This window comes from Pocillopora damicornis, chromosome 2 (genome assembly GCF_964200805.1).
Source record: "Pocillopora damicornis chromosome 2, jaPocDami1.2, whole genome shotgun sequence".
In the NCBI taxonomy this organism is placed as follows: Eukaryota; Metazoa; Cnidaria; class Anthozoa; order Scleractinia; family Pocilloporidae; genus Pocillopora; species Pocillopora damicornis.
In genome coordinates, this window is record NC_142671.1 from 16,946,696 (window position 1) to 16,957,117 (window position 10,422).

Genomic DNA, 10,422 nt, shown 5'->3' on the forward strand with positions numbered 1-10,422 from the left:
CCTGTAAGTTTCAATCTACTTCTGACTTGTTACTTTTTCAAAAAACAATTATCTTCCTCAAAATCTTACACTTGAAACTTTCTACAAAAAGCCATACATGTAGTTAAGACTTGTGTATAAACATGTGCACTTATTGACATCAAATGACATGAGTACTTACTTGTAATTACTGTTTATGATATCTTCACCCCAATCAAAGTCTTCCCCTAGGTCCATTACACTGTAGGTGGCATCCAGGATCATCTGAGTAAAAGCTGCCAAGGAATCCTGTACCAAGTAACGCAGTGAATCCTAGTAGAAAAAAATCACATAGATTGCCATAAGGAGACTGGAATATTGCCAAACATGAGGGAGAGACTACCTGTACACTGTTTGTAGTTTTTTCTAGACTGCACATGAAGAAGGATGCACTCCAAGACGAGTACAACAAAAACTTGCAAGAAGGATTAGGGCAGGGTACACCAAGTAATTTTAGTTGCCCACAGTGCAAGAGTCAGAAGTTGATAAACTGTTATAATTTTAACTACAGTCTTTTCAGTTTCTCAAATCTACATTTATCACATTTCCAAGTCAGAAGACAGGTCTTAAACTTTATCAGTATTCATTTATGTATTCAAAGAGGATGCAAAATTTGTTCACTGCACCTGCATGGCAAATTTCACCAACTGCATAAATTTGGCCAACTTAGAGATTTGGTAAACCTCCCAGTTTCTTTCCTCCATGTTAAACCATCCCTTTCCCACATCCAAAAGGCTGCTGCGGATAGCTGTTCTGAGGGTGTTTAACCAGCTATCCCGCAAAAATATTTGTACCTGAAATTTAATAAACAATGGTGGCAAAAAAATGCATGATTAGTTAAAACCATAGATAATATCTAATTGTCTCAAATTTAGGCATTAACAAAAGCTTATATACCGTAAATTCAAATTGGAAATCATTGATCTAAATATTGATTACCTTATGGGTTTTGCGAAATAGATCTTAGCTACTGTAGGGCATGTTTACTTACTACAAGCTTAGCTGTACTTGTACAATTTGTAGTAAATAGTAGTATTGCTAGTGCTGTTCACATATTTTGGTTAACTCTCTGCACCATCTGTAAATACATCCAATTGCTTGATCACACAAGTTAAACACAAAGAGACTTCTTTACCTGTGTGCTGACTTGGGCTTGTGTTTGCTCAAATTCTTCCAGTTTCATACTTTTTGACACAGGAACCTGGAACACTGACATGCTAGCAACTTTGTTGCATTCAGTTCTCACTTTAGCCATAGCCACTATGGCTTCCTCTCTGGTCAGCAAACAGTTGAAAGCAAAGTCATCAAACTTCTCATCAAAGGGATATAAAGGAACATCTGGGTGGAATCCTTGCAGCCAAAGCAAAAAACCAAATTGTAATGAGCAGAAAAAAATTCTTAATAGACTCATTAATTTACCAAGGTTGAGAATTCATGGAGTCCAATTAAAGTGGCACAAGTTGGTACATACAGTAAAATCCTTTTTACAAGACCACTCGGTCACTATGAAAACTGTAATCTCAAACCATAATCTGATTACCAAAGACTACTGCTTTTAGTTTAGTTTTTTTTCATGCCTCAGAGTAGCTTTTTCCATGGAACACAACCACATTCCATAAATATTTAAGGTGCTCACAGTTTTCTGGCCTTAGCAGTAAAAATAAACTTTTTGTTTGAAGGCATATTAACTGAAACCCCAATTCTTAGATTCAAATGTCCTTCTCATAACAATTTAGCTTAATTCACATGTGCCAACTTTTAAGTCACCCACTCCTTCTCTCTACAAGAAGAGATTTATTCTGATGACACCTGTTTGGTGAGTCAAAAGAAGTCAGATGAGTGCTTTTACATCAGGTTTACCAAGTTAATCAAGACTTTGCATACCATTTGAATTAATGGAAAAGAAATTACTTGCAGTGTATAAAACCTGGTGGAAATGGGTTTAAAGACTGATCTTGTTTTCCAACCCCTTCTAGCTAAAATTAAAGTTGGAGTTTCAACTTTTTTTCCTCCTCCCATCCATTTTACTTACTAAGTTAAATGCAAAATGACGTATATGAATGAATTCTACCACTTGAACATTTAAAACCTCTATAGTGTACCTCGTTCAGGAATCACCTCTTCCTCCTCTTGAGGAAGAGTTACAAAGGGATATGTTTCTGGTTTACTATTGACTATCCTGTCAAATGTGATCCTGTTCATGCTGCGAGAAAAGTCTACTTGGATTTCTTTAGACAGTAAGTGCACATGTTCATCCAAGCTGTATAAATAACAATCATTAAAAAATGCTGATTGGTTGAAATGAACAGTAACTTTTAATCTCACTAAAATGTGATCTTATTTGTGGGAGGCAAGGTGACATAATCATTAGCAACTTTGACCTGGAATAAATGACCTTAGGTTTGATAATTGGCCAGGGGAATGTTTTATGTGTTGCTGAGAGAGACTCTTCTTTCTGACATGCCTCTTCCCAACCAGGAATTTAAATGAATCCCTATAGGCACTGGCTCAATGCTTGGGAGTACTGTGTAGGAATAAGGGGGAAAGTAAAAAACTCATGATCATCACAATCTTAATTAAGAAGATGTATGTGCATGGTCTCACAGCTTTACTTAGCCTAACCAACACTGTATAAATACATAAAGATATATAGTTGTGGCTGTAACACACTAGAGAATCTTGACTTCCAGGCCAAAAGTGAGTCACTATGGGCTAATGCATTTGTATTCCCATGCAAATAAGCTGTTCAATTTTTAGTATGAAGATGGGTGGTAAACTTAAAACATGCATGTACAGTATGTAGATGTTTAGTGCTGGAACTTTCCTGCACAAAGATTGGAAAAAATTACGCTTAAAGGAAGATCAATCAAGTACCTCTTGTCGCTCTTCAGTGTTCTAGTTCCTTTAGCCCAGGTGATCATTCTTTCCAATGAGCTGGGATCAAGCCTGACCACTCCATCCATAGGCATGCAATCAACATACAGATTGTACCTGAGCAAAGCCTCTGTTTCACAACGCAGGGCATATGCCTTGGCTACTCTTTCAGCAAAGTTTATTGGATCCTCAGCAGCAAACAATAGCTGTATTCGTGGAACCCAAAACTGTGCACCTTCAACTTTGGAACGTTTCCTTTTTGGCTCCTCATTGCCATGTGCTTCACCATTCACTGTACCATTTTCCATCACTCCATTTGCTGCTGGGATAACATTGTGCTGGAGGCCTCCTGTACCAACAACTTGCACCAAAAACAACTGTTTCATGTCATCATAATCTAGTGTACCAACATCTGTCCATGCATATCCTTTGCCATTTTTCCCTCTCTCTCTCAACAATAGTGCTTTTCCTGGTACTGGATGTTGTTTACCATCGACTAAGCCTAGTTCCAACCACTCATTTGGGTTGCGGCAATCAAATTCTGTGTCATCAAATATGTGAAGAGGTAAGAAGGCAGGAAATGTGGCAGCATCAGGTCCTGTGAGATTAACTCTCATGTTGTAGTCTCCTTTGGGCATAAGCTCAGATGTCTTGACTCCAAGCTCTTCCAGTAGTGTGTTAATATCTTGCTTGGAAAATATGCGCTTTTGTCTGTGAAGGGATGTAAGGTACCATATCCATCATAAGGATATTTCATTTCATTTGTGTATAAATGTAATTTTATTTGTGCATAAAAGAAATTATATTCTATTCTTTAATTTATCAAAACAGGCAACAATTAGCTGGTAGTCTCCTCAATGAGAAGTATTTGCTATTTAAAAACACATGCCCTTGTTGCACATCCCTATACCTTGCATCAATCCTTTCCCATAACCCAATTTCCCCAAGGAAAAATTGAAAATTTTGTAACTTATTAAACAATGAGAAACATACAGTAAACTAGATGAATGCACATAAAAAGAAAAGTATGTATGTAAAGTCAGTCTGCATGATTGTAAAAACTACAGCCTACACCATATGACATGAAAGTAAATTAGCAAAAAAAGGAGGAAACTAACCTTTCAATTTCAATTTTTCTAGGAACTTGGCCTGGTTCTGCCTTGTATGGGAGTTGCACCTTAGGCTCCCAAGATTTTTCAGGGAAGTCCTGCAGAAAAAAACATAAGTGTACATGTATTGAAACATAGAGGATATAAATCTCTGGGAAAGGGTTCATCAGGACACCATTGTGGTAAGAGAGGCACATGGATGTCCAGCGACTGCCAATCTTGAACAAAGCAATTGATACTTACAGAAACTGTAATGGGTGCTGTAGTTGGTCCATGAACTTGATCCTTTAGGAGAGAACTCAGTGCTTGAGAAGACATAGGTCCCTTGAATGTTTGAACTGAAAAGGTGATCATAGTATTCACACGTGCATGGAATGAACAATTTACCAGGTATACAGTAAAAAATTATCAGTGAGGTGACAAGAACTTAAAAATAATGGCATACCTAATGGACAAAATTGACCTGCTTCCTTAGTGGATAAAACAGTGAGATACCACTGAAGGAACGTTAAGTGTAAAGCATTACTAAAAGTTATTACCTTCCGGCATATGCTTCACTTTTGCAGTTTTCCATAATGTACTTCTGGAGGCTGCTGGACCACCAGTAATACTCTGTTTTCAAAAAGTCATCGAAATTAGGACTCCTACCCAGAACATCAAAGTATGCAGTTCATCCTAAAACATCAGTTACCGCATCTAATCTTTATTTGTTTACAAACCGTGTAATTTGAGCTCAAAGGCAAATTTGAACCCGTTCCTTGTAAAATTTAATTGTTGCTGTAATCTGTCAGTGAGTAGTTTTCCATGCATGTGAAAAGAAAAAGTGTACCACAGAAAGGGAGGGAGCATTATGAATTGAACGCCCGTGTGCAAAATGTACATGTATGTAATTGGAATCAGAAAATCGACTTTCGTCATATTAAAAACTTATTCCAAGTTTCACTAATTCTTCTCACTTTGGATGTTGCATAAACTGATCATGCATAAGTCTGCATGATCCTTCAAACCTACCCCAAGCTCTACTTTTGATCCTTCTCCTAGAATATCGGAGTAATAACCTCTTTGTCGTATCGTAGGATAACTTAATCCTCCCGAAGAAGGCGACTTCGGAGTTCCAGGCGAAGTTCGTCTGCCATTTCTGGAGCTTCCTTGCCTGTTGGCGCTCATAATGACTCAATTTGTTCAGTGACCCTCACTTTGTCCTCGAATTTTCTTTCAAGAAGAAGAAAATACTCAAAAGAGAATACAGTTGCAGATTTTGACAAATCTAATAACACTTCAGCGTACAATAGTCCTTTTTACAGTTCCCGGCGCCATATTAGATTAGTAGCCGCGCAAACACGATAGCGAGGCTGCCGGTGACCCGCGTATTACAAAAACAGTAAATACAGCTGATCGGAGAAGTCTTTCGTGGTTCAATCGCTTCTAAAATGGTGCTAGTTTGCAAGGATATGCAGATTACAACGCTAGAAGATATCCAGAAGTTAAAAGTGAAGGATTTAAGGGAAATTTTGCGTTCTAATTCGGAAGCGACGGGCGGAATAAAAGCAGATTTGATTTTAAAAGTCTACGCGATACTCATGCGACACGTGCTACGACCGGGTGAGTATCAGCGGCAAAGTAGCGATAATACTGCTCAGGATCACCAGAATACAACGGAAAATAGTGGTGACTTCAAGTACGATGAAACTTTAAGACAAATCTCTGCTCTCGGATGGTCCACTGATTTACGTCAGCTTCCCGAACTAAATTTTATTCAGCTTTACGATTACCTGGTTGTGTCAACGCGCAAGTACCGCCACATTGTGCTCAAGGGAACAAATTACTAGCATGCACTGTGTAAAAATACATGTACAATTTCATTTTTAAATGAAATAAAGTGGGAATTTTTGGTTCCATGATAACTTACTATATGGAATCCCAATAGTTATTAATATGCATTGACATGCAAGTGGTATTATTTGGAATACAAAATTAATGGAACCCAAGGGGCTGATTACAGGAAGCAGGCTTAGACTGATAGCTGGGCTTCTGCCACAATTTTAAAATGCAAAAAAAGTAAACATTTCTACCTAATAATAAATAGACAGCAAAAACTAGAATCAAAGATTGGCCGGTGGTAGTAAAGGGGGTAAAAAGTTTGTCAGAAGGCCACAGACAGTTGAAATTTGTGTTGCATAGGGGCTCAATGTATTAGGTAAGGTACCATCTAAAATGTGGTAGGTCTTAATGCGGCCAATTGCACGCTCCACGTGAATGCGCACTGAAGCAATGCTCATAGTCTCTTCAGTTTCAGCTGCTGTCATTTGATCACGGCCAGCCAAAAATGGTGGCATGTTTACTGTAACGCCAGCAGGTACAATTGCAGAAATGTCAAATCCGCGATCAACCATGACATTATCACCCACTTGCAACAAATCTAATACACCACTCTCTCTTGTTATTTGCTTGTCAGACACACGCCCACCCCAGAGATCTGACAAAAAAGTGACCTGTCCATTTGGGGTTACCCCAACTAGCAACTTCCAAGTATTATGGTGTTTATAATCTGACCATGTCTCTGACTGAGCCAGCATAGCAGATGGTCGCTGAATGAATAGCTCAGTACAGTCTAAAATTATCCTGGTTGTGGCATACTGGGCAAACTCCTTAGGCATGTTTTTGCGAACAAGCTCCTGTGTGGGAAATGGAAACAGGTCCTTGAGCTCATGATAGAGCAAATTTATCCAGGTGATGCAGATCCTGGAAACCAGGCTGGCACTGATGCCAAATCTGTCGGCAAGGTCCTGTACAAATAGACCAGCTTTCAGTCTCATGAGCACCAGTAGGAACTCATCCAGAAAAGTAAGCTTCCTTGATGGTCCAGGTTTACTCTTGTTATCATCAAGTTGATAAGGCTGGCTTTCCTTTACTAGATTTTCACCCTTCCAGTACTGCATTTTGGAAAGCTTTGGCTCAATGTATTTGTAGAAGCTTATTAATGCCTCATAACTTGGGAATCCGGTGTAAAATAAAACAGCAGCATTGTCATCTTTAATTTTGTCAATGGAAAATTGACGTTCCAATAACACAGCATTTTCCTTTTCTGCTTCACTGAGTTTTTCCTGGCAGTCAGCTAGCTGAGTTTCAAGTAATTCAATTCTCCTTTGCAGTTCAAGGACACAATCAGGCTCTGTTTGAGGGGACTCACACTCCACTTCAGCTGCATTTTCATCACACTCTGAAAATGAATGAGCAGCATCAGTTGACGCATCAATAGAAGGAAATACTGAGCAGGATCCAAACTGCAATGCTGATGCTGCTACTCCAACAGTTGACTCATCCATCTTTCTTTCCTTTGGTGCCTTTCTTTGGTTCGATTGCTTTGTCCAGCTAAATATACATGGCTCTGCACCTTGTAAATAAATAAATAAATAAAACTTATTAAATGTGACAGTAATCATTTCAGATTTATTTATTATGAGTTAATCTGCAATTAAATTGATTGCTTTTGTGAAGTCCAGCAATATTAATAAGCATACATTAAATATTCTATCATTCAATGACAAAAATCACAAGACATGAAACACTTTAAATCATAAAGTTTACAATAAAACAACAATCGTCGAATAAAACAACCAAAATCTTTGATTTGGGAAAAATTAAACGAATCCTTGTTTCTAAAGATCAAAATATCTTTGAATTTTGAGTTTTTCATAGCTCAAATCACGAACGCACAGAACAAAAGCTCGACAATATCACAAACCTGTCTTCAAATTCCAGCGACCAGAAAGTTTTTTCGAGATATCTTCTGCCCGAAAATGCTCATGACAGAGGACAGTGGCGGTGGAAACAACAAAGCCGTCCTGTCCGTGTCGTCGCTTGATAAGTGAACACCACCGATTCCTTCGCAGAGCGTCCTTAGGAAACTCGAAGAAATGATAACTTGTACGAGTACCGTTTACATTATAGGCGCTATTATTGCAGTCAAAGGCTGCACAATACTTTCCTCTTCTCTTTCGAGGGGCGGAGGATGTTTCCCCGACGCTTAAGCTTTCATTCATCCCACCAAAGACTCGACAAACCAACGAAACGCTTGAAGACACCAACAAACTCTTATGCGATGCCCGAATCGGGTCACCGGCAGCCTCGCTATCGTGTTTGCGCGGTTACTAATCCAATATGGCGCCAGGAACTGTAAAAAGGACTATTAGCCGCCATATTGTTTCGTAAAACTTTTTATTGCAAGTTCCTATGACAACAAATGTTGGCGGGATGGTTCAACAACTTCGGATAACTTCGGTCCTTTTTTCCGGACTTTTCCGATAACACCAATACAAAGGCCCGGATGTGCAGATTTTCAAGATGGCGGCCAGAGAGGGTTTGCGTTTAGGTCAAGCTCTTCTTCGCCGTGCGGCATTTAGACCACAAACTTTGATAGGGATTAGAAAAGGTAATTTTTTGATGACTTATCACACAATTGGTCTGATTTGGTTTATGGCTTATGCCAGAATTTCCTGAATTTTCACTTGAAATTAACACATTTGTTCATATAAATAATATATGTATATACATTGCAGGCGTGTCAACAGGACATCATTTAAACTTAAAATAATGAAGCGTAGATCGGATCACCGGGAGATGATCACAAATCTATTCTTTCGGTTTTCAAACAACTTCAAGGCTCGTACGTTGTTATCTACGTGGAAAGTTTCTACGTCGTCAATATTGTTTTGTCGGATCCGGAGCAACGATCAAATATAGGATCGCTTTTATATAAAGCTGTATCACTGTTATTTCTGCTTGGTTTCTCAGCAAAGAGATTAGTGGAGATAAGCGTCGACATAAGATTTAGGAGTAGTTTACGTGAAGAGAAGTTATGGACTATGGTGAAGCTTTGGTGTTACAGTCTTGCATGTAGTTTGGAAGAAAACTTATTCTAAAAGAGCCCTGCATATCCTTTACATGAAGATTTGTAGTTTGCCAGTTCTCGTTAAATAGACCAATGTTGACAGTTTAAAACTTAGTTTTACTCAACAGAGGTCACCCTGCAGCTCTGTGGAGTAAACAAACTATAAATTTGTGAGACTTACCGCAAATGATCTTTTGCTGTTTTTAAATGTAAATATTGGTCCTTGAGATGAGATAAAATTTTTACCTCCATCTCACATAATTTACTTCATCAACTATTTTTGAAAGTTCTACCCATTCTATTCATACTCTTGTCAAGCAGACAACTGAGTTGACTAGATAATTACCTTAAGTCTTGGAATGCATCAAAAGCTTGAGAATTTGATTAGTTTGTTAATCATTTTCGGTGAAAAAAAAAAAAGTTTCCTTCCTATTTATCTATTCATTTATGACCTACTTTCCATTGTGCAGCCAGCGATGATCACATAAAGTATCCCATCCCAACTCCGGAGAATGATTGGAAAAATTTTCATCGTCCATGGCCAGATGATGGGTATGCCCTGGGGGATTATCCTAACCTCCCAGAGATTTGCAATCAGAGAAGACAACATTTAGGATGGTGGGATGTTCAAGAACGTAGAAACTACAATGAGCCAGTGAGTGTCTTGACACTAGTACAAACGATACCATAATCATGTTGTTTTAACCTCTGTCAGTGCTATTTAACATGGTATATGTAGTTTTTGGTAGTGCTTTGTAATTTTTGTTGTAACTTAAAATTTATTCTTCAATGGTGGACACATGTAACCTTAAAATAAAATTTATACCTATATATTTTTGTATTCCTTGTTATATTTCTTTTTTTTCTCTTTTGTTCTAAATTGTTAATCTTCCTTTAAAATTCTTGAATGGTAGAAAGGGATATGAAAAAAGGGGTGGGATGAATTTGAATAACAACTGTACAGATGAAGTGGTACTGCCACAATAGCTTGTGAATATATAATTATACTACAAATGAAAATCAAAAACTTATGGAAAATATTTCTGATAATGTAAACCTTGGCTCATGTATGTAACTGTTACTCCTTTTGGATTGCTGAATTGGTTTGAACCCTAAAGTTGAGAAGATTTTTCAAGTTATTAAATGTTTGTCTTAATTTCCATAGATACATATGGATGAAGATGCACTTAATGTTTGGGTATGGAGTGAGGTGACATGTAATGACAGATACACACCGTAAGTATAGTCTCAGTAATTTTCCAGCGCCTAAAGCTGTAAATTGACTTCCAGAACCATTGAGGGGTTTCAGGGGTTTTGAAGGGGTGTTACAGCTGTATTTGTTGCCTCATACCATTGAAATGAAGGGTTGTATTAAGGATTTTGGTACCTGGGATTATCAGTCATTTGTTTACATTGATGAAACAAATCATTTAATTTCTTGTTCCTGATAAAAATCTTCAGGGGTGAAATTCTGATGCAGTTGGGTATTGCCACAGCCACTCTTTGCTTTGTTGGATACCTCTCTTACCT

The 10,422-nt window shown here is 38.0% G+C and overlaps 3 protein-coding genes across 4 annotated transcripts in view; 1 reads left to right on the forward strand and 2 right to left on the reverse strand.

Moving 5' to 3' along the window:
- Positions 1 to 5,295, reverse strand: part of LOC113669167 (dynein axonemal heavy chain 1) — a 47,165-nt gene extending 41,870 nt beyond the window's left edge. For both annotated transcript variants that reach the window (XM_027185171.2, XM_089197242.1), the window contains exons 1-9: positions 5,013 to 5,295; positions 4,541 to 4,613; positions 4,245 to 4,339; positions 4,011 to 4,099; positions 2,893 to 3,603; positions 2,121 to 2,278; positions 1,154 to 1,368; positions 645 to 812; positions 161 to 291 (exon numbers count right to left, since the gene is read on the reverse strand). In XM_027185171.2, the coding sequence (XP_027040972.2) occupies positions 161 to 291; positions 645 to 812; positions 1,154 to 1,368; positions 2,121 to 2,278; positions 2,893 to 3,603; positions 4,011 to 4,099; positions 4,245 to 4,339; positions 4,541 to 4,613; positions 5,013 to 5,168 (1,796 nt within the window). In that variant the 5' untranslated portion in view covers positions 5,169 to 5,295. The remainder of the gene's footprint in view (positions 1 to 160; positions 292 to 644; positions 813 to 1,153; positions 1,369 to 2,120; positions 2,279 to 2,892; positions 3,604 to 4,010; positions 4,100 to 4,244; positions 4,340 to 4,540; positions 4,614 to 5,012) is intronic.
- Positions 5,296 to 5,709: 414 nt separating this feature from the next.
- LOC149050109 (uncharacterized) lies at positions 5,710 to 8,109 on the reverse strand. Its single transcript, XM_089197243.1, has 2 exons — positions 7,747 to 8,109; positions 5,710 to 7,395 (listed from the first exon to the last, which is right to left on the reverse strand). Exons 1-2 carry the CDS (start codon positions 8,042 to 8,044, stop codon positions 6,104 to 6,106), a joined length of 1,590 nt encoding a protein of 529 aa, XP_089053369.1. The 5' UTR covers positions 8,045 to 8,109; the 3' UTR covers positions 5,710 to 6,103.
- A 180-nt stretch (positions 8,110 to 8,289) lies between these two features.
- LOC113669041 (NADH dehydrogenase [ubiquinone] 1 beta subcomplex subunit 8, mitochondrial) overlaps positions 8,290 to 10,422 on the forward strand; it is a 3,388-nt gene continuing 1,255 nt past the window's right edge. Inside the window, exons 1-4 of the mRNA XM_027185036.2 lie at positions 8,290 to 8,433; positions 9,363 to 9,547; positions 10,058 to 10,128; positions 10,354 to 10,422. The exon at positions 10,354 to 10,422 is cut by the window's right edge and continues 28 nt beyond it. Of these exons, the coding sequence (XP_027040837.2) occupies positions 8,346 to 8,433; positions 9,363 to 9,547; positions 10,058 to 10,128; positions 10,354 to 10,422 (413 nt within the window). The 5' untranslated portion in view covers positions 8,290 to 8,345. The remainder of the gene's footprint in view (positions 8,434 to 9,362; positions 9,548 to 10,057; positions 10,129 to 10,353) is intronic.